Genomic DNA, 24,260 nt, shown 5'->3' on the forward strand with positions numbered 1-24,260 from the left:
TTGGAGATGAATTTCTTCAATATTTTTAGACATAATTACCTTTTTTTTGGGAGGTGATTTGCAAAAAATTACATGCGCTTATAAGCACTAAAAAACCGATCTCAATTGTCAAACAAGAATAAAGATTAAAAAATCTTGAAGATCCAACGAAAATAGATACAAGGGTATTTTGGGAATTTTTGAAATTTGAGGGGTATATTGGGAATTTCCAAAAATTCTAGGGGTATTTTGGTAATTTTCCCTTTTTATTTTTTACCGAGACAGTTTGGTCTCTCACTCTCATAGAGATAGAGCGTGTTTAAGGATTAGGGTTTGAGCCAGTTTTTCTGCAGGAGAATGGCGTCTCGCAATGTTATCCGCCGCCTGGGGGCCCTGCTGCATCCTTCAAGAGGCTTCTGCCACAAGCAGGAGCTCGGTGATCAATTGCATCCGCGATCATCCAGTCAGCTGCTCGCGGCCTTGGAGCCGCATGTCACAAGTTCCGAGAAGGAATTTTTTCAAGGCCTCATGGACGTGTCCTATTTAGAGAAGGAGGTCTGGAAACAGAAACAGAAAGAAATTGAATATCAAAAGGAGGCCTGTAAACAGAAACAGAAAGAAATTGAGTTTCAAAACAAGCTGATCGCATATGTGGAGGTAGACCTCCTTAGATCCAAGGGTTTGAACAATACACGTGGGTTGTTCGAGAGAATGCAGGAGGTCCTTGCAACATATGCACGTGCTAAAGGAAACAAAGCTTCCATTTTGTGGGAAAAAATCCTCAAGTGGTCTCCAGACTTGGCTGCTTGCGTAGAGAAGCACACCAATATTCCACCGCAAGATGTGCGGAAGCAAGCAGCGCACTGTCATACTATATACAACATTCTTTCGCAGCACGTGCACGCAGGTAAAGAATTGGCTGAACTGCAGGCTGCCAATGGGAGAATTTATTTTCATAGAGGGCCTATGTCGCGTGAACAGGTCCAAATATTTCTCTGTATTGGAAAGGCGGCGAAGTTTGACATTGAAGATGACCCGTCTACCAGGTACACCTGCTACTCTTGTTGCTTTTATTTGTTTATTGTTTGAATGTTGCCTGTATTCATTTTATATATATTGATTGGACAGGCCGTGCTGAAGAGTTCAGATGTGGGGTACTGTTTGTCTGGAGCTTCTGAGTTATTTATGGCCTACAACGTTGTTTATCCGCCCTGCTGAAGAGTTCAGATGTGGGGTGCTGTTTGTCTAGAGCTTCTGATTATTTATGGCCTTAACGTTGTTTATCCGCCCTGCTGAAGAGTTCAGATGTGGGTGCGTTTTGTCTGGAGCTTCTGAGATATTTATGGCCTACAACATTGTTTATCTGGGATGCAATCGATTTTTGCTAGTATGTAGATCTATTTGAAATTGGTCATGGTACGTATGATACTGTACATGAAACTATGGGCTCGCTGTAGAGATGAGACTTTTTTTGGTTCTGATGATGATTCAGTGATGCGTAATGATTTATGTAGGACAGGTAGTCCTCAGGGTACATTATGCAGGTTGTGTAGAGAGGATACAAAATGTAAAAGCCTGGTTGCAGGTGTTTACTGTTAATCCAATGAGCTGTTTATTGTCTGAGTGCTTGAAGCTATATACCTGGATGGTTATATGGGACTCTGTGCGTGTAGGGACTACTTGCAGGCTGCTGTCTGCTCTCTAGGATATAGTTTCTCAATGCCTGATAACAAAGGTTTTTTATTTTAATTATGTGTTTAGTTCTTGTTGTTTTAAACCATGCCGGACTATGTACTGTTTGCTGAACACTTTGAGGGCATTATACGGAGGTGTATTATACGCATATGATTGTGAAAGTTGGTGTGTTGGTTTTATGATCTTTTAGTGTGTATGGTAATAGGTTATGTAGTCATACAAGGACACACACACATGTATCTATACATATGTGACACTTTGAATCCCATTTTACCTCGAAAACTTCCTCTAGCTCAGTTGTGTGTGTATGTATGAGGATTCAAATATGAAATTTGAGCTTGAATATTTTTGATTTTGATGCTCAAACAAGAGTTACTAGATTTCAAGTCTTCTGTAAACAATTTCAAGTTTGTCACTAACATCACATATTTTTTCAACAAAAATAATTTCCTGCACCTATACAGCATGCACTAGATGTCTTGCAAGAGTCAAAATCCTCTTCATGTGAAAATGCTTGTTTGGCGAGCTAACCATTCAGGTGTGTGTGGTTTGTTGAAACATCTGCCAACTAATACCATTCTAAAGTAAGCTCTTGTTTACTCCCCCTTTGTCCTCGTTTACTTTTCAGCATTCGACTTCCTCAGTCGCCCCTGCTTTTGTGCCCGCACTTCCTCGTCCATAAGTGACACTGAGGAAGTCAAGGGATCGACGATGGGAGTGTAATCCGTTGTTGATGCATCCCATCGGAAAAAAGAACAACCTGTATGACAGATAGGTTTGGTGTGAGCAAGTATGTGGCCCGGTTTAAAATACATTACCGGTTTTTGGCAGACATTGGCCACTGTCACCAAGCTGCCTTAGGTTTATGGTTTTCATTTGAATGGAGGAGCTACATGAAGTTTTCGTGGACCTGGGTAATAGAGACACATAGGCCAAGAATAGAGACACATAGGCCTAGCCACTCATTGCAATAAAACTCTAAGCATCTACGAAAAAGGGGGGGCTCTCCATCATCCGCGCACACAAAGCCTCAATCTCTATTTCTATGGATGGCATCTCTCTGAATGAAATCACATGGATACAAAGCAAGGGAATCTCTCTAGTTGCAATCACTTATCCTTACTCTAGGTCCCCTTTTTTTCATCGTGTGTGTGAAGAATCAATCTCTATTTTCGATGGATGGTTTTCTCTTGGAAGGCAATCACCTACACTTGCATCTTATAGGCATGTGGCATTATGCAAGATGCTAATGCTACCCGTCAAAATTAATGATGATATTGTTTGCTAGGGGCTATTGCAAAGAAACTATGTTTTGGTACTGCCTAGGTCGACATGTTTGCCAAAATGTACTTTAGAAAGCAAAAAAAGTGCTTGAGGAGGTTCCTCTGAGGGGTTCTATCTTGACGCACACCAATTGCAAGATATTCCCAACAAGGGTATGACTCCTTTTAATAGATGCAAAAGAGGGCGCCTCTCTAGTTGCAATCACCTATGCATGCATCTTGAAGGGATTGCTAGTATGCAAGATGTTTGATTTGGGCAAAAGAATTGAGGATGATATTGTTAGTTAGGGGTTGTTGATAAAGAATGACGTGCTTGGAAATGCCTTGACTGACATGTTATTAAGTGTGGTAAACTTTAAAAATCACAACAAGTGCTTGAGGATCTTCTTATTTGGAACATCGTCTCTTGGAATGCAATGATTGCGGGATGCTGTAGAAAGAGGAGGGGAGAAGAGGAGAAGTGTGTGTGTTAGGAGCAAGAGAAAGAAGGCATGGGGCCATCCAAGGAGGGGGGAGGCCTCATGTGTAGAGTTACGAATACGGCATGAGATTGATTTTTATTTTATTTTTTTGGGGGGCGGGGGATATTCCTACCTATTGGACTTTTTTAAAGATAGAGCTTGTAGTAGGTGCACCATTAGTACGTCAGCAAGTTGCTCCAATTTTGAAGTGCATTTTATTAGGAGGAATCTTAAAAGATACCCTCTTTGTGATCAAAGTGAAAAAGTAGAGGCCTACTAGGTGTCATAGGCAGATGGCAAGCAACTTGTGGTAGGTGGACGGTGAGGGAAATTTTACAAAGGAGGCAGGTGGCAGGGCACAAGAGGACATAGCTGGCAGCAAAGGCGAGATAGCTACCACGTGACCAAATGTAGGTAGCGCGAGAGCAGATGGAGATTTTTTAAGAGAAGAGTGTATTTTGGAAAGGGCTCTTGAAGATGACATATATATTCCTGAACCTTTCTCGAAGGAAGCATTAGATCCATTGTAATGGACTCATATTCTAGAAACCTTAGATGTGTGTGCTATCTCAGATGGTCCCACAACAAAATTCTATGATAAGGATGGATATGATGTGGTTTTGTGTTTTATGGTCAATACAATCCTAGGAAAGGTTTCCTCAGAACATCCCAGGGGTGATAGATTGATCAAACAAGAGGTTGAAGAGTTCTATGACTCTTCAGAGCATTTTGCACGAGAGGAAGACGTAGACAATGAATGCTCTGATAACTTGAGTGACCAAGAAGAAACGATAGTAGACATCCGGTTTTACAAATTTTCAACCAAAAACCTAAACGTCTATTTTGAAGATCCATTTTTTGTACTTATCGTAGATATGGTGATGCCATGGAATTATATGAGAGTCTTTATGAGTTTATTTTGTGGCCTTTTTAGCTTGGTATGTTAGGCACATGTACATGTGGGTCAAGTCACCCAGCTAGTAGGTCAGCCGTTATAGGGGCAAGTGTGTGCAGTTTGAATTTTTTTTATATGCCCCTAATCTATGTATATGAGATGTGAGTTTTAAGCAAGCACTGTGGTATCTTATAATCAAAATTTTGTAGTTTTTTTGTCGTTATAATTCTTTTGCCCTCAACTAACTTCTCTCTATGTAGTAGTGCTATATAGCCTGTTGTTTGCATCAATTTTTCACATAGTAATGCATAGATTCAAACATTGACATCTTCAAAAAAATTGTTGTAAAAAAATTAGAAATTTTTTTAACCTTGAAAGCATCCCTTTTGGATTTGTTCTTTAGAAGCTATAGTATGTTCCCTGCAGGGTACATGATATGGTAGCCTACATGCAATTTGATCTAGAGCAAGTTGTGAAAGCTTACATGCTTTGTGACATATGTAAAATTTGAAATTATGGTTTTTCAAAATGGAGAAGATCTTTTTTCAAGTGCATTGGTTGGTATGTGGTGTAAATCCATGCTAGGGCAGGTGCTTCTTCCTAGTTTCCATGGTGGTCTTCTAAGTTGGCATGTGCTTGTAAATTCCCACGGGATCACTTGTCTTTGACTTGTGGTTTTGTGGAGTTATTTTGATATGGTTTGTGGTGATGAATTTGCATATTGAGGACTATTGGGATACATTGTTGTAGAGGTGCCCCTTTTTCTTGTTTTCTTAACAATGTTTTGATGCCCTCCACCGCAAAACTCTTTCACGTGACCTTCAAGTTATAGGTTTTGATTGATGTGATAGCAGAATTTCCAAATTTTTATGGTAATGTAGGCGAGGATGTTGATGCATTCATTGAAAAGATGGAGTTTTCTTGTTTGATTACAAATCAAGAAGATCCATTGGTTATGCTGAATATATATATACTTTTTGCTTGAAAGAGAATGCAAGGACATGGTACAATGAATATAAATTGTAGTTGAAATCATCTCGATCTCCATGGTGATGACTGACAATGCAATTAAGAAGGATTTTCTTGAGAGGTTTAAGAAGGTGAGGATCTAGAGAAGGTAGGTATTTGTGTCAAGAGCCTTATGCAAGGTGAACATGAAACAATGGATATGCATGTGAGGTAGTTTAATGAGTTATGGAGAAAATATTGTAATGTTTTAAGAAATGAGTCCTCCTCTTATGCTTGAATTGACCATGTTTATGCGAATCTTAAGGGCTGATTTGAGATTCAAAGTTGAGCTAAAAAGGTGGCTTACATTTGAGGATGTAGTAAAGGTTGCAAAGCATGAGGAATGGACACTAGAGAGATTGAGAGGGCTTGGATTGCATGTGATGTGAAGCCAAAGGTTTCTCCATGCATTGATGTATATACAAAGAGAGCCTCTAATTCAATATTATATCATGGTGTTTCTCTTGCAAAAGAACAACAAGCATATAATGAGGAGAAAAGATGTTAAGAAGAATGTACAAATCATGTCATCCTTGTTGTCTTTTCCACTTAATGGTGCTTCACATGGCAAAGATGATGTTTCGATGGATGTGAAAATGAATGGAAAGGAAAAGAATGAAATTAGTGAAGTTCCAAAAAAGGATCATGATGAGAATCAAGATATGGATACCATAAATGTCATGTCTACTATATGCACGTGCATTGGAAGAGGAGCTTGTATGATGCTAAAGTGGATATAGATTGTCCCTCTCCTTTATGTTTTAGTTGAAAAGGACTTGCACATCAACAAAGCTTTTCATGTGCAAGAGGATTATACCCAAGAAGAGGCTTCTCAAGTATATTGTATGGTTGGTTCTACGACAAAAAATGATGCTGCTATTGAACATGCTGTGGACCTTGTAATGAGGAGACTATCCATAAGTAATTTCATGATTCTATCTATGATGATGTAGGTATCCATGCTGTCAATGATGAAGTGCATAAGATGGTTCTTGAGGCTATGTGGGAAGCCATGGAAATGTAATTTGATGCGTAATGATAATATGGTTCATGGTAACTTTCTAGATCCTCTTTTGCTAAGGAGATTAAGCTATGTGTAGAAGATGTCTTACCTTTAAGCTGGACACTTTTGAAATGAATGAATTTTTTTTTAATGGGTGAAGAATATGATTTGGTTATGCATAAGTATATGATGATGCTTGATGAAAAGGTTGATGCCATTTTTAAGGGGATGGTAAAGGATGATGTACATGATATGATGAGTGAGGAGACTTTATATATGGTATTTGTGAATACTATTTTTTATTTCCAAGGGGAATAGATGGCATATATATTCCATGGTTTGAGGTCGGAAACATTAACTTGGGTGCTTTAACTTTATGAAGTTGTAGCATGTGTTTTATGGCCATTTGATCTAGGTGACCATGAAATTGTTTGCTACTAATGAGCATGAATGTTCTAGTAGGCTTTGGGGTCGGCAAACTATGTTGCGTGCATTTTATATGCGAGCTTCTATTTTTGTGCAGCCTACCTTGATCATAAACTCCGGAATGAGAGAGAGAGAGAGAGAGAGAGAGAGAGAGAGAGAGTGAGAGAGAGAGAGAGAGCGAGAGAGAGAGAGAGAGAGAGAGAGAGAGCAGTCCCAAAATGGCACCTCATGCAAAGCTTGAAAAATGGCATCACTTTTTATTTAAGAGTGAAAGAGAGAAGTTTTGTTGATTCTTCAAAATGTGTAGCACCTATTGGATCAAACAAAAATAAATTCAATCAATAATAAGATGGCCATCCCTTTGAAAATCCAAGTCAAAGCTCTACCTCATGCGACACACTTGCTATTCTGTGCCCTCATCCCCACCTTGCACACACACAGGTGGAGAGGTGCCTCCCCCAAACCCTATCCTTGCAACCTCTTTGTCCCAAAACTCTTCCCTCGTGGAGACACATATTGCGCCCTCTCCTTGGCCCCACCTTGCACACACAGAGAGAGAGAGAGAGAGAGAGAGAGAGAGAGAGAGAGAGAGAGAGAGAGAGAGAGAGAGATTAAGCACCGGGAATAGAAAAAGAGGCAGAGGCTTTGATCAGGCGAGAGGGAGAGAGAATCTACTAAAGTATCTTTGATTTTCTCTTTTTTTTTGGTTGTGGTGCAAACATACTACAATCCACATATTCCTATTAGACAAATTTTTGCAGATTCAATTTGTGTGCAAGTCTTATTTTATTCAATCGCACTCTGTAGCAATGGCTCACAATTGAGCTCAAAACCTTGAATGTTAGACAAAGACACTAGCCTAAACCATTGTAGCGCAAGAGGGGCATGCCTAGTATATGAGCCTTGCATGATTAAAAGAAATCACACTACACCTGCACCACCGCATGGCAGTCTCCTCATTCATGCAGCCTCCATGTTTGTGCAACCTCCTTTTCCACTTACCTCCCTCACCAGGGCTACCACTTGTCATCACTTTGCCTTTTTCCATTTCATCCAAATGCATGTATCTTCCAAGATATTTTCTAATAAACCAATTCCCAAAATTTGAACCACATAACTATGTGCTTTTTCATAAGCAAGTTAATAATGAGGATACAAGCTTGTCAATACCACTTTGTGATTAATACAAGTTTACAATAGATATAGATACTTGGATTTGTTGATGTTAGATACACCTTACAACAAATCGACATGGTTAACTCTTTAGACTTGGAATTGTTAATCCTAGTCTTTACACTAGAGGTAAGATTCTACTGCTACAAGTCATGACCACAATCACTTTGGAGGGATGTATATGACCAACATTCTCCCAAAATGTTGATGATGATTAGGATGACAATTGGTAATGTATTTTCCCCTCTCACTCTAGCCCACCTTCTTCATTCCAACCACTACCTCTTCTTCTAAGGACAATCAAATCATTCTCTGCTTGGCTCATAATAAGGTTCTTTCCACTCTCTCTCTCTCTCTCTCTCCTCTCTCCTCTCTCTCTCTCTCTCTCTCTCTCTCTCTCTCTCTCTCTCTCATGAAGAGTTTCAATCATAATAGATTGCATAATATTAATAATGTCTCCCTACCTCTATATCATGCTTGTGTCACACTAGAGACAACTAGAGACTAGGGCATATCACCATCCTTTATTATATGGGGACAAACTATGTGGAACCTTGGACATGCAAGAAAGAGGAGGAGTGCATAACTTGGTGGTTGTCATTAGTCCCATTGACAACACAATTATCTTGAAAAGACAAGAGAGGAGGAGGGCATAACTTGGTGGTTGTCAGTAGTGCCATTGACAACATACTTGAGTTTGAAAAGGCAAGAGAGGAGGAGGAGAGGAGGAGATAGATGTTGTCAATAGGGTAGTGAAACAATGGGTACAATGGCTACACAAGATTCTATGCAGGGGTAGTTGCATCCATGTCATGGGACAACCATGGATGTTAACCCAAAATGTCAGGAACTCAATTTTTGTTGAAGATGATGAAACAGGAAACGGAAGGAAGATAGCAACTCAGAGTAGGAAGAAGATGGAGAAGGAGAAGACAATGAAACAGGAAACAGAAGGAAGATAGCAACTTAGAGTAGGAAGAAGATGGAGAAGGAGAAGACACAGAGCTTGCGTACGAGATCTCTGTAGTCTATCTCTCTGTATTAGAATAATAGAGTATTTACAAACTCAAAGCTACAAAGCTTATATGAGACCCTAAGAGATAAGGTGTCCTTTCACACCAGATGTCTAGGGGGAAAAACCAGTGGGACAAAAGTGCCCCTAGTGAAGCGCGTATACACACTAACACTACTACATGTCTACAAATCCCCCCTGTAGTGATAGTGTGAATCCGTACAAGGTAGCAGATCATCATGTGTATGAGAGTAAGCCCAAAGCTTTTCGGAAAGCTTCAAACTTTTCTCGTGATAACGCCTTCATAAATAGATGTGCAATGTTATCGTGTGTAGGACAGTAAGTTAGTGTGATCTCCCTTGCATGTAGCCTTTCCCTGACATAGTGGTAGTGAACCTCTATGTGCTTTGTTCTTGCATGAAATACTGGATTCCTTGCAACTGCCATAGCACTCTGACTGTCAGTGAAAATGGTAGTGTGTGTCCGTTGACACTCACAAAGATTTGCCAATAACCTGCGTATCCATACACAATCAACTATTGTCGTGAAAGCTGCCTGTACTTAGCTTCACAAGTTGATGTAGCCATTGTGGGTTGCTTCTTGCTTAGCCAAGATATACATGCATTTCCCAAGAAAAAACAATTCCCACTTGTGGAATGTCATGTGTCAAAATCACCAGCCCAATCTGAATCGCTGTAACCAAGAAGCTGCATAGAACTGTGCTTTCCATACATATCCCCCCTTGAAAGAACATGGAAAGATTAGGGGTACCTGAAAGGTAACGAAGTATGCGCTTCACAGCCTGCCAATGATGCATACCTGGGCTGTGCATAAATCTGCTTTCTTGTGAAACCCCAAATTGAATGTCTGGACGAGTGTTGCCTGCCAAATATATCAAGCAACCAACCACTGCTGCGTAAGTATATACATCAAAAGGTTCTCCAGCATCGTGCATGCTCAACTTTGATCCAGTTTCTACGGGTGTAGAGATTGGTTTACAATTTTTCATACCAAACTTGTCCAAAATTTTATGCAAATATTTTGCCTACAACATGTATATGCCATCCTCTGATTGTACAAACTGAATACCCAAGTAATAATGTAGCAAACCAAGATCAGACATCTCAAAGGTTTTTCTCAAAGCATATTTAAACGCTTCAATTTCATCTGTAGTATTGCCTGTAAGAAGCATATCATGCACATAAAGTGTTAGCATAATGAGAACTCTATCTCTCTTTTTGACATACAAAGTACTTTTTGTTGGACTATTCTGAAATCCCTGGCCAATCAAATAAGTATGTATCTTCTCATACCATGCTCTTGGAGCCTGTTTGAGACCATACAAAGCTTTACGCAATCTACATACCTTTTGCTCTTGACCTTTTACAACAAAACCACTTGGTTGACTTACATAAACTTCTTCCTGCAAATCACCATTCAAAAAAGCAATTTTGATATCCAACTGATGCACTTTCCAACCATGATGAGCAGCAATTGCAACTAGTGATCTAACTGTGGACGCACGAGAAGTAGGAGCAAAGGTTTCATCATAATCTATGCCTTTCTGTTGCGCATAGCCTTTTGACACAAGCTTTGCTTTGTATCTGTCAACAGTACCATCTTGTTTCCTTTTTACCTTAAATACCCACTTTGTACCAATAGGCTTTTTACCTGTAGGCAAGTCCATAGATCCCATGTATGATTCTTATGAATAGAATCAATTTCTTGCTGCATAGCATCTTTCCACCGAAAAAACCCTAAAGCTTGTTCAAATGAATCAGGCTCATCTGCATCACAAAGAGTGCTAAAGCAAGCCAAATCTACTTGCTCTCTGCCAAAAGTAGTACCATCACGTGTTTTTCGTGGTAACGGTGCATCCAACTTGCTATCCTGCAAAGTTTTTTGAACCCATTTAGGCAAGGTTCTTTCTTCCCTGAGAACTTCTTGCTCTTCACGCACAATTTCCTCTACATCATGAGGTGTCACATGCTGATCAAAAGATTGATCAAGATTATCAACCTATTGTGATTCTTGATTCTCCACAAAAGAAGGAAGCAAACCTTCAAATACATCATGTGTCTGCATATGAGGTACATCAAAAGCAACCATAGGTTGAGCAGTAGTTTCTGCAAAAATTACATCACGACTTTCAAAAATCTTGTTTGTAGCAGGATTGTAAAGTATATAACCTTTACTTCCACTACTGTACCCCACAAATATACATTTGATTGCCTTATCATCAAGCTTCCCACGTAACTGTTGAGGGATGTGAGCATAAGCAAGACAACCAAAAACACCAAGATAACTGATTGAAGGTTTTCTGTCATACCAAGCTTCATATGGAGTAATGGTCTTCAAGGCACGAGTAGGACACCTGTTCAAAACATGTGTTTCACAAGCAACTGCCTCCATCCATAGCTTATGAGGCAAACTCTTAGCCTTGAGCATACATCTAGCCGTCTCCATTAAAGACCTGTTCTTCCTTTCTGCAACACCCATTCTGTTGTGGTGTGTATGGCATAGTGCATTGGTGTTTAATGCCTTTCTTTCCCAAAAAATCCTTAAATGCACCTGACATGTATTCACCTCCTCGATCGGTACGAAGAGTCTGTACTTTGCAACCTGTTTCATTTTCAACCATGGCGACATAATGTTGAAAAATTTCAAACACATCTGACTTTGCTTTGAGTGGATACACCCAACAAAACATCAATGAAGGTCACAAATTAAAGGCTGTTTCCCATAGATGGCATCCTCATAGGACCACATACATCACTGTGTACAAGCTGCAACTTTTGTGTCCCTCTAAGTGAACCATCCTGCAAAAATGCAAATCTGTGCATCTTTCCAAGAACGCAACCTTCACATACATGTCTTGGTGGCATCTCCAATAAAGACAAATCATGCACCATATTATGACGTTGTAAATTCATCAAACTGCCATAACCAACATGCCCAAATCTAGCATGCCACAACTCAGCATCCTGCATGGCCTGATTCTTTGTTTCTGCAATACATACCTGAATCTGCTTTTCATAATAATCTAGCACAAATAGTCCATTTTCCAGTGTACCTGTAGTGATAAGAGAATAACCATTCTCTCGATCTCGTACAACACATCTGTCATCCTCAAAAATGACCCGAAGACCATTTTTTGCAAGAGAGGATACAGACAACAAATTCTTCTTGATCCCTGGAACATGTAAGACATCTGGCAAGCATAAATCAGAACCATCTGAAATGGTAATCAAAATCTTACCAACGCCTTTGATTGGATAAGAAGCATTATTTGCACATGTCACCTTCTTTCCTGCTAGAGTTGCATCCAATGAACAAAACAAATCCTTCCTTGAAGTAATACGCCTGGATGCACCACTATCAAAGTACCAAATCATTTGTGTCTCGTCAACACTGTAAGCAGAAAAATCTGAACATACTAAGAAAGCATAAGAATCCTGCACAAAGTTTGCAGACTCTCTCTTTAGCTGTAGAAGAATCACTAGAAGCTGAAACAACCAAACTTGACTCTTTCTTCTTTTCTTTAGCAATTCGCTTTTTACACTCACTAATGTAGTGACCAGGTTTCTTGCAGTAGTGACATTTACCTTTCTTCTTGGACTTGTCGGAATCACCTTTAGACTTCTCTGAAGACTGTCCTGCACCAGACTTGGAGTGATGAGCACTCTCTTTACCCTTGTTTTTGTTTGTACAACAAGAGCATGATCCATACCATCCACCTGTAAAGACTTTTTCTTACGTGATTGATCCTCCTACAATAGCAAAGCCACTAACTCTTCAAAACGAAGAGGCTCAGGATTAGCTCATAAAGACAGAGTCAAAGAAGTCTGAAAAGTCAAATAAGATGGTGGTAGTGAATTGAGTGTTTTGGAAACCAAGTCCTTCTCTGGAATCACTTCATCAATGCTAAGCAATTGCTCTTTAAGATCCTTGATTTTTGTAAGATGCTCGACGATATCGTCACCTTCGTCCATCTGTATTTTGTCAAGTTGTTTCTTCAAAAACTCTATTCTCGCAGCGTTTCTTCCTCCAAACATAGCTTGTAGAGTGTCCCAAGCATCCTTAGAAGTTCTGCAAGATCTGATATGTGGTGTGATTTTCCTCTTTATGGTTAAGGCAATCACAGCCATAGCTTGTGCATCTTTAGTATCCCATTTCTTTTGCTCTGGAGTGACTTGTAAGGGTCGTGCACCAACAGCTGCACCACGACCAGGCGTGGCAGGTGCAATGCTACCTGGAAGAACTTCATCTCCACAGACATAATCCCACAATCTTTTACCAAGCAAAACATTTTTGGCCATAAAAGACCAAAGAGAATAGTTGGTACCATCCAATTTGTCTTCGGATGTAAACGCACAAAAAATCTCTTTCTCTGTAGATTGAGCCATACTGTGGATGCACACAAGAGAGCAAAAGAACCTCCAAGAGATTCACAAATCTCCTCTCCAATGCAAGCAAAACTCTACACAAAATCTCAGCACAAAGCTAAGACAAGCTGCTTCCCAAAAGAACTGTTTACTTGAAGAAAATCTATCAAAAAGCACACCCTCTTGATCTAAACGCCTCCAAAAAGTAACTTTTGCTACGCTGCTCATAACAAAATTCTGAGGGCTTGAACGGCTTCAAAAGGGGGGTAAAACCCTAGGTCGCCTTTTGAGAATACTCCTGGAACGTCGAGGATGCTCCCACGAGCAAATTTTTCGAAAACTGCCTGAAAACTGCGATTGCGCGCGCGGACGCAAAAACGCAAGTAGAGGATCTGGAAATCACCTTGCTCTGATACCAATTGTTGAAGATGATGAAACAGGAAACAGAAGGAAGATAGCAACTCAGAGTAGGAAGAAGATGGAGAAGGAGAAGACACAGAGCTTGCGTACGAGATCTCTGTAGTCTATCTCTCTGTATTAGAATAATAGAGTATTTACAAACTCAGAGCTACAAAGCTTATATGAGACCCTAAGAGATAAGGTGTCCTTTCACACCGGATGTCCAGGGGAAAAACCCAGTGGGACAAAAGTGCCCCTGGTGAAGCGCGTATACACACTAACACTACTACATGTCTACAATTTTATGTGTGGCTGTTGTGGAAAACGTAGAATACAACCAACCAAAGATATTATGAATGCAATCTTCTTTGTGTTGTAGAGGTTATATTATTCTAGGAATCAACTCTCCTAACTTGCATGTATAGATTCTTTCAAATTTGTAGATTAAAACAACCCTAATTTTTCTCTTGTGGAAAATCAAGATAACCAAGTTTGCAACCTAACAATAGCTACGACAGTAATTGTACACAAGAAACCTGAATTTCTTCTAAAGAGATATTAGACCTTGGATATTAATAGTGTTTTTGGACAGAAATTTTAAAAGAAAATCCATGTTTTTTGAAGTTACTAATTTTAACTATACTGCCTATTATATTGTCAATATTTATATTATGAGTTGAAAAAGTCATAGGATAATAAACTTATTTTGTTTTTAATATTCTAACTAGCTGGCTTTGTAGATGATTTTGGGTCGTAGAACTTGGAAAGAATAAAAGTTTTGTTCCATGCATTTGAGTTAGAAGCTTTTTACTAAATTGATTTATTTTTTACTTTTGGATTCTTGGCTACATCTTTTAGAATAAGAAATCTTTGGGATAAGTTGATTTACTGACAATCTTCTTCGTGAGTATCTTTAGTTAGATATGTAAACATGCTTTGTATGTACTAATGCACTTATATGGTTTTTGTTTTACATTGTTCAATACTATGCTTATCATATTTGTGCGATCGTATCGAAATCAATCTTGTGAATCGCCTCTTCTTAGCACAAAATTGACACACTCTTGACTCATTAATTATACTTTGGTGTGAGTTTGATAGGTGAAACTCTCTCTAGCTTGTACAAGGATTCTAATCAAGAATCCTTGATGTTTGGGTTGAGATTCTATCAATTATAGCTCACTCCACATACACATGCAAGTATATTTTTGGGCAGAGGAGATGTTCCAGGTATGTGCATAAAAAAGGTATTCCTTTTTCTACCTTTTCCTTATCAACATTATCTTATAAGTTGTGATGCAAATAATCTTGTAAGACATCAACTCATATTTTAAATTGAATGTTGACCGCTGGGTCAACAACACAGCATAACTCAAGTTTCGTACAAAAGTCTTATCTTTTGTGAGTTATGAAATGCTACGGATTATGGCTATAAACGTCATTTGTAATGAGTAGTTATTCTAGTTTCAGAAGACGGGGTGCAATGGCACTTCCAGATTGTAAATACAAAGCCATTTGACCCTTTCAACCCCATTTTTTGGTTAAACCTAAGGTATCCTTAGTATATAAGGTACCTAGGTCATTTTGTAAAAAAGGACTTTTAATCATAATAAAAAATTTAGCGCTGCCGTCTACTGTGTGTGAGGACATAGATGACTCGCTACGCCCAGCTCGCTCAACACATTGGAGATCCGACTGCACCATTGTTGTAGGCTCGAGGAGAGCTACGTGACAACGCCAAGCATTCCACGCGAGACGAAGCGCACATGCCGACGCATCTACGAGCTATTTGTGGCCGTAAGTGTATCAAACGATGTCTGTTTTCTGCGTGCTAGTAGTCTATAGAATCATGGCAACATAAGCTACGCATAGGTACTCATAAATTTCAATTTCGAGCACTTTCAAAATTCTGCTCTGTCATCCTACGCGTTTTCCGCAGATGGGCTTTGAGTGTAGAAGCTTAGGGACAGGTGTATCCTAGTGAGGGGATGGTGTTCCTTAAGTTTCGTATGAATCTGGCATGATTAGGTGAGTTATCTTCCGTATGTGTGTATGTGGCTAGGTGGTGTAGTTGAGGGCATTGAGGTTCTTGATTGTGGTTTAGTTGGCCTTCCAGAGTGTTGTATGTGTAGGATGGTCTCAGCCTGACAAGCTACAGAGATTTCCTCCGTGTGCGTATCGCGTCATCTATGTCCTCGATTGACATTATGTTGATCTAGGTAGTGTTTGCATGCACTTCATGGATGTGTGAGTCGCCCGTCCAACATTGGCGCCGCTGCCGGGGACACAAGGACCTAAGTAGGTTTCCTACTAACACTCGTGTGATGGTTGCTTGATTTAGTTTCGGCTAAAGAAAGCATTTTTCTTAAGTGGATCTGGAAGAGGATATTCCGCGATCAAGTGGATAGCCAGGAACCGTGTGTCTTGCCGAGGGTCTGTGACTAGATAGGTTTAGTTAGGATCTGTGGATTAGAGTAGTTGTTGGTGGTCAAGTGATTTGTGAGGTGATAAAAGCATTTACTAGTCCGTGTGTGGCAGTGAAGCGTTTTTCTACTCATAGATGCAAAACCCCATATGATTTGTAGGAGTAGCTTTAGGTAAGTGATCTGATTATGATCTAGAGCTATTCAACACTGAATTATTTGCTTAAGTGCTTGATTGCATTTGAAATCACGGAAAAGTGTGCTTTTGAGGGTAAAAATGCATTAAAAAATCTTTTGTGGATTTTTTTGTATGACTGACTGATGTTGGGCACATAAAAGAGCATTTGCAAGGGTTTTGTGAAAAAAACCTGCAATTCTGTAAACATAGACATCCTACGCGTAGGATGTCTCAAGGGGGTTCTGGAGACCAAATTTTGAAATTCTGAGTTGACCAGTGTGTTCAGAAGGTAGGTTTTACCCTATTTTCACCTGGAAAGTGGAAATTTGACCAAATTTTGACAGATCAAAGCCAAAAGACGAGAATTGCCAGACATCCTACCCAAATTGTGCCAAGGCATAATTTTTGAGACCAAACCATAGGATGACTCCATAGGCATGTTCTAAATGTTGTATTGAGTGCATGTGAGAAATTTCATCTCATTTGGGTCAGTGAAAGGGAAGATTGAGCGGACTTTAGCACTTTTGACTGAAAAAGGCAAGAACAGCTAGTTTTGGGGTCTTTTGACATCCAAATTAAAATCTAAGCATAGCATTGGGTTGCTGACATCAAGGGGAAGCTGTGGGACAAGTCTGGGGTCAAACAGGCCAAAAAGACATCCTACGCGTAGGATGTCTTCTGTGTGATTTTGGACTCTAAACAAAATTCTGAGCATACCACAGTGATCAGCACCTTAAGAAGAGTTTGTGGTTCAAATTTGGGGCAATTCTGAGCAGTTAGACATCCTACGTGTAGGATGTCTAAGGCATGATTTAGAGGCCAAATTCAAACTGTGGACATAGCAGGGTGTTGTATAGCCTTAGGCAAGCCTCCTAGGCAAATTTGGTCCAATTTGGAGTTGATTTGACTTAGGAATTCATCAGAACAGACATCAGGCTTTTGGAACAGATTCTTGATCATTTGCCCAACCTATAGGTGTCAGAATCAAAAAGTAAAAATAGTTGTGAGCTTAGCACATCAAGGGGAAGCTATAGTGCAAGTTTGAGCTGAAACAGAGCAAAAAGACATCCTGCGCGTAGGATGTCTCCAGGGTCATAAAGTGGTCAAAATTCTACTTTGGCCATATAGGGAGGTTCTAAGTGTCTCAAGGATTCCGGAATTTTTTTCAAAAGTGAATTTGGACTTTGTTTGGCCTATTTACCAAGCAAAGACAAGAATTGTGAGACATCCTACTCTTGGAGTGCACTAGAAGCTCTTGCAGCCTAAATCTTGACCTATTGGCATCCAAATTCAATTTTGAGTATACCATTGGGTTGCTGAGAACTAGGAGAATCTTGGGATCAAGTTTGGACAAAATCTGAGCAGTTAGACATCCTACACGTAGGATGTCTCCAGCTTGATTTAGGACTCCAAACCAACCTATGAGCACACCACTGTGATCAACACATCAAGGAGAAGCTGGGGTGAAAATTTCAAGTCATTCTGAGCAAAAAGACATCCTGCGCGTAGGATGTCTCAAGGCCATTTTTAGGTCCAAAGGAAATTCTGACCATACCATTGTGTTGCTAGACTCAAGGGGAGTCTGTGGACCCAATTTTGTTAAATTCTGAGCATATAGACATCCTACGCGTAGGATGTCTCTAGGCCAGTTTTAGGGTCCAACTATACTTTTGACCATACAGGAGTGTTCACAGTCTCATAGAGATCCCAAATATTCTTTTAAATTTGAATTTGGACTCATTTTGACCATTCTAAACTGCATTTCACTGTTTTGGCCATAACTTTCACAAACGGTATCGGATTGGAAAAGTTTTTATATCAAAACGTAGCCTGAGAGCGGCTCTACAGATCTTAGAGAAAAACTTGAACTAAATGATGCCGACGGCAACCGTTTAGGTCAACTTTGAAAAAAACTTCGTTTGAGGCCTCAAAATACATCCGCAAGTTAGGGGTGTCTAAAAGCGACAATTTGCAAGAATTGTGAGAAAACGGTTGCGGTTTTGGACATAGTTTCGACTTTTCCCTAACCAAAGCACTTGAACACAGTGGACTAAGTCTACTTGAACCAAGAAAAAGCTCTTAAGCCCAGAAATCATGTCTACCCTAGATTCAAACGCAGCTTACACAAGCTTGGAGATCCCGACTATAGAGGAATATCCTCCCACGATGGATCTTCCAAACTTGCAATTGATAAAGATCCATCTTGTTGAGAGAGTTTGGATGATTGGTCATGAGAGTGACGGACTATATAGATACATTGACGACAATGAGGTCAATCTTTATAGGTGCTCACATCCATACCTAGAAGAGATAACGGATTACAAGCTCTTATATGTCTACACATACGGAGTCGACTGTCAATGGAGATCTATAGTTGTCGATAAGTATAGACGAGAATACAGAGTTGTAGAAAGCACAAATCCACTGAGTGTACTAGAAAGAGGTGGATATTTGGTCAATGAAGGACCACAAATGCCTCCACCAAGAAGAGAGCCACCAAGATTCCCTTCAAGAGCGATAACGACAGAAGGATTGGGAGAGTCTCTGGTTAGACTTGTAGACAATGGACGAGTTAGACCATCCCAAGTCCAGAAATGGGTAAACAGAAAATACTCCGGAGATAAAGATCCGAGAGATCACGTAGCGGCTTTTAGAAGAGTGATTAGAGCAGAGGAAGTTTCAGATTTTGCGACACAGTTTGCGGGATTTGGATTGACTCTAGAAGATGATGCAACTACATGGTTCGACTCGGTGGAAAAATGGGATTTTGAGACCCTAGATGAGCTGTTTGAGGAGTTTATTGAAAAATTCTCGCCAAAAGGCATTGCTCACAACACGGTCTCGCAAATCCATAGATTCAAACAGAAAGAGAATGAATCAGTACGCAAAGCATCATTACGGCTCAAGAGATATGTTAAGCTCTGTTCGAGAGCGGAATTACCTATGCAAGCAAGACTGATGTTGATCTTTATCTAGGGAATGAGACATGCGGGCCTTCAGAAGGATCTGCATATGATAAGGAGGACGACGTTAAACGAGTTGATCAAAGAAGCTCTTTATCTAGTGGATAATTGTGAGGCATACAAAGAAAAGGACTTAAAGAGTCAAGGAGATGACACATCCTCTTAGCACAGTGTTTCAGAGATAAGTGAGTCCATTGCCAAGCCAACGAAACCTATTGATCAAGAAAAGCTTATCGACGACTTGGTCAAGAGGTTGATTCCTCTTGTAAGGTCTGATTCGGGAGAGCCGAAGTGGTGTGAAATTGAGAGAAAATGGACGAACCATACGGAGGAAGAGTGCTATTATAGCATGGAAAACGCTAAGGAGAGGTATGTACAACCTGTTCCAGAAGCACCTACTCCACCTAGATACATTACGGGGAATGCGCCAGGACCAGTAGGAGTTTTAAGGCCACAGCTTGTCTTAGGACAACAACCTCCGCTGCCAGGTGCTAGAATGCCGGTAGACATGAGATACATGCCAATGATGGAAGCATCAAATAAACCAACGCCAATACAAGCTACAATGTGGTATAGCAACCAAAGTGAGTACTACCCTTTGGAGCAACAAAATATGAGAGAAACACATGGAGTGGTGAGGCTTGTACAACCTCCACCTCCTGGGTTTCAGTCGAAAGAAAGAAGGTATGAAATGGACGAAAGGACATTGCGATTCATTGCAAATAGGGCTTATCTAGGTCAAAGCTTGCTTATAGCCAAGAGTAAATGCTAAAAGAATCTCCTCAACCAGAGATAGATTGTCACAAAAGTCATGACAACCACTTGGTCAAACAATGTCCTCATATGGAGATCACTGAAGTAAATGCCTATTGTCTTGAGTGTGGCATCACTCACTTGATCCCCGATTGCCGGAAAAAACCAAACCAAATTAGGAAAATCACGACAAATGTATTAGGGATTGTTCAGCTACCTAATAGCTCAGAAAATGAAAATGTTGTACCAATTCAAGTGGTTACGACAGCACAAGCTCAAAGGAAAGCTGATGAGAATCCAGAGACAAAGAACACGGAAAGTGACACGAGTCCAAAGAAAAATGATGGACCAAAGACAGACGCACCTAGTCAGAAAACCAAGAGCAAACGAAATAGTTGGAAAGCTAGAAAAACTAGGATGAAAGCACGCAGGAACGAGAGCAAAAATCCCTAGCTGAGAAGCTTACTGAAGCTGAGGAGAAGATAAAACAACATGAGGAAAAGGAGGCACCTTCTCTTACACAAATGGTTAAACCTCTAGAAGAACCATCCACGGATGAGAAACTGAGAAGTGCTAGTTCAGGAGGATCTGTGTGGGTAGAGAAGGTTAATGAGACATTAGATGCCCTCTTGAAAGCCTATGATGTGAGGCTCAAAAACAACCAAACCCAAGAACACACGTGGATGAAATATCCCTATTCGGAACTAGAAAAGCAAAAATTTGAAATGTGCCAGAAAATGATTCAAATAGCCCAAGCCTTACTAGAACCACCAGTTGCAAAACCTGAGGATGTGATCCGTGTCATGCCTACACAAGTAATCCCACCAAACCAGAAACTAAAAGAGCCAGATTCTAGTCATGAGCACAGACCAAACCTCAAAGACCCAGCATTCGAAACAAGGATAGTACTGAATACCACAGATAACTCTTCCGAGGGATTTCACCAAGCTATACCTGAGGATTGTAAAGAGATAGATGGTCTTGACGAATTGTGGAAACAAGTCAGAGAGGCCAATGAAGCGGATGACCTAAGAAGACGAGTAGACAAGACTAGTGATGAACGAGGAGTGTTTCTACCACCAATAGAGGAATTTGGGACTGGATCTCAATTGAATCTAGAAGTGCGATCGTATTGGGGAGACAAAGGATCTGTACAATCTATGGATAGTCAACCCCATTCGCTAAGAACACTACCGTCCTACATGGGAGAGTACGAGACCAAGTCAGATGTGGTTGCAGTCCCATCACACAGACTCTCTCCCAACAAGGCCATCGATTCAAAGGGGCTAGTAGATATTCTATCTACCCCAGTCACCTGTACAATAATGTTAGCCGAGTTGCTCAGAATTAGACCAAACATGTGGGCTAATGTGGGTAAATGTCTAGAGAAACTTGGTGTAAAAACCCCAATGACTCAAATCGAGGAAGGCATCAAAGAGCTTGAAATGCCTCAACTAAATACTAGGCCAGTGCCATTAAACAAGGTAGGCGAGTATTACGAGGGAGAAGAGGGAAACACCACCCTTCCTGTGGAATTCAATACTGTAAAAACCATGGCAATCCTTGACAGTGGAGCTGGTGTGGCCATTGCAACCAAAGAGGTTTGGAAAAAATGGGGAAAACCTGCCTTGATATCCACATGAATGACCCTGCAGCTTGCAGAAGGACACAAGGAAAAGCCCTAGGACTGCTAGAAAAAGTACTTGTTACTTCTTGTGGCATTGAATATGAACACACTTTGCTGTTGTGACTTTGGCAAGAAGAACAACTATGACATCATTCTGGGAAGACCATTCATGCAACAATTGAAAATGGTCCAAGATTGGGGTTATGACCATATATACCTGAGACATATGGAAACCATAACAAAGATAAACTTGAGGGACCATAGCTATAGGGATGTGATGAGAACACGGTTGAGGAGTTTGATTCCGCCACAGTAGCAGGATCAGAACTTCCAGCTTGGTTAGGTAAGCCTAAAGAAATGTGGATGTGTGAGCTTCACAATGTGGTAGCTTGAAATCGAGGAATGTTATCCTAGAGCGGGTTATAGAGGATAGGGACTATATCCCAGAACCATTTCCTGAAGAAGAGTTAGATCCTTTTGGATGGGAATACACATCTTGGCTACTCTGGACGTGTGCGCCGTGGAGGATGCTCCCACAACAAAGTTTTGTGATGAAAATGGCTATGATGTCGTTCCTTATTTTGCAGTGAGTGTAATCCAGGAAAATGAAGAGAACCAAACATCAACAAGCTCTCGAAAATAAGGAGCAAACAAAGAAATGTGGAGAATCAAAAGATGAAGAAGACGACAAGTTCTATGACTCTGTAGAACACTTCGAGCTTCAAGAAGATCAACGACCCGAGAATCAATGTCATCGCTACACGAATAACGTGCATCAAAAGTGGATTCCAAACTCCTCGGTGAAGACCACAACACCAAGCATCCTCATCCATGGCTCCTAATAGGATGCAAAAACTCACCTAGGAGGAATACAACAGAGAAACGAGCTAACAATGCTCTAATCAATTGGGCTAGAAAAGTCTCCAAGAAAATACCACCCACAAGCAAAACAGACAGTAACTTTCACTACCAGCCAAAAAAATCAAGGAAAGTACAAGAAGTCAACCTTGCTCAGGATAGTAGCGATGTGATGAATCTTACGATATCCCCTATCATCAACTAGGCCATTCACTATCACCAACCCCTTCAGCAAAGCAATGTCAACATGCAACCGACAAGTCATAAGTCAAAGTCGAGTAGCTACGCCACAAAATGAGTGAGGTGTTAGTCCAAAGCTTCAAGTAATATTCTCTGTGTCTAAGCGTCTTAGCTATCTAGGTACTGCTCAAGCTAGAAGAGTTGAGCATATTTACATTGTTTTTGCTCATGCTGGTATAGGTGAGCAAAAGAGTCGAAGTCTAAGTACTTAAGTCTGGTGAAGTGAAGGAGAAGGTCCAAAAGACACTCACGTACTGAGCACAGTGAGATACGAGTGAAGAAACTTCTACATCGAAAACCTTCTTGGAAAGGTGGAAGCTATTGATACATCTTTTGATGTCACATGTGCATCTTTTGATGCTACATTTATTCCTCAAAACACCCATCATATCCTTCTTTCACATTGCATGCTTTTGTTGACAAATTTCTCATATGCATATAGAGTGTCCCATAATTGGCACTTGCATCAGGCACTCTTTCCGTGTTTCACCCAAGCACTCACCTTTCATGAACATGTACTTCACGTTCAACTGCTCAACTCCAATATGAGCGTATACCAAAGGCATTTTTTTCCCTTTGGGTTTTTTCCCTTTGGTCATCCAGGTTTTAGACCCTAATCTAAAGACACCTATCACCATCCTCTTGTACATATTCCTTCTAAATCAACAATAAGGAAATGCTACTCAAATCAATTGACAAATGAATTGGAGCACCAATTTCAGATCATAGCATACTTCTCCTCAATGGCGAGTCGAAGAATGGCCTACAATGACAAAGCTGCAGACAACACTAACAACATGATTGCACAAGAACAAAGAAGTTACCAATGAAGAAAGCAGACACAAAAGTAATCAGAGGATCTCAAAAGATGAATGGTTACGATGATAGATGTCCACTCTAATGGATCATAGTTCTTGTTGTGGTTTGACAAATATACAAGCAGTGCAACAGATGAAGCCAAAACAATTGCAAAGTGTTGACCGATGGGTCAACAAAAAACATAACTCAAGAACAAAGAAGTCCTCAATGACAAAGAGTAGACATAAGGGTAATCAGAGGATCTCAAAAGCTTGTCCTTGATAATGCGCATGGAATGCTCGGCAGGGTTTTGAACCTCAAATTAGAATAATTAAGTCCTGGATTCGGCCTGACAGACAGACTTTGCATTGGAGTGCAACTTGGCCTAAAGAAGTTAAGGGTTTCACCATACAATTTCTACAAAATCCTTACAAAGTTGTCATTGGCTCACAAGATCAGAAAGCCGATCACTCAATTCTACAGATTGTAGAAGTTGTTTCTGAGAATCACAAATACTTCGAATTGACAGATTTTCTGGAGCAAATGATGGATGGAGCTTTCTCTATCCATGATGATAAGAGTCAAGTTAAACGACATTGGGTTCTTTTTGAATTTAGATCTGGCAGTAGACCTATAATGACAGAAACAGATGTTGCAGCTTGGAGCGTGGATGTGAAAGACATAAAGTTTGTCATCAATTA

At 40.3% G+C, this 24,260-nt stretch overlaps 1 protein-coding gene across 2 annotated transcripts; it reads left to right on the plus strand.

Moving 5' to 3' along the window:
* Positions 1-336: 336 nt before the first annotated feature.
* Positions 337-1,242, plus strand: LOC147464681 (uncharacterized). Of its 2 annotated transcripts, XM_086509936.1 has the most exons (4): positions 337-673; positions 766-886; positions 961-1,025; positions 1,108-1,242. In XM_086509936.1, exons 1-4 carry the CDS (start codon positions 337-339, stop codon positions 1,155-1,157), a joined length of 573 nt encoding a protein of 190 aa, XP_086366062.1. In that variant the 3' UTR covers positions 1,158-1,242. The 2 variants fall into 2 exon arrangements, with proteins under 2 accessions (XP_086366062.1, XP_086366057.1); XM_086509931.1 differs by having other exon boundaries at positions 337-886.
* Positions 1,243-24,260: the final 23,018 nt, after the last annotated feature.

Source organism: Adiantum capillus-veneris, chromosome 1 (assembly GCF_014529385.1).
Source record: "Adiantum capillus-veneris isolate H3 chromosome 1, ASM1452938v2, whole genome shotgun sequence".
NCBI classification, from domain to species: domain Eukaryota; kingdom Viridiplantae; phylum Streptophyta; class Polypodiopsida; order Polypodiales; family Pteridaceae; genus Adiantum; species Adiantum capillus-veneris.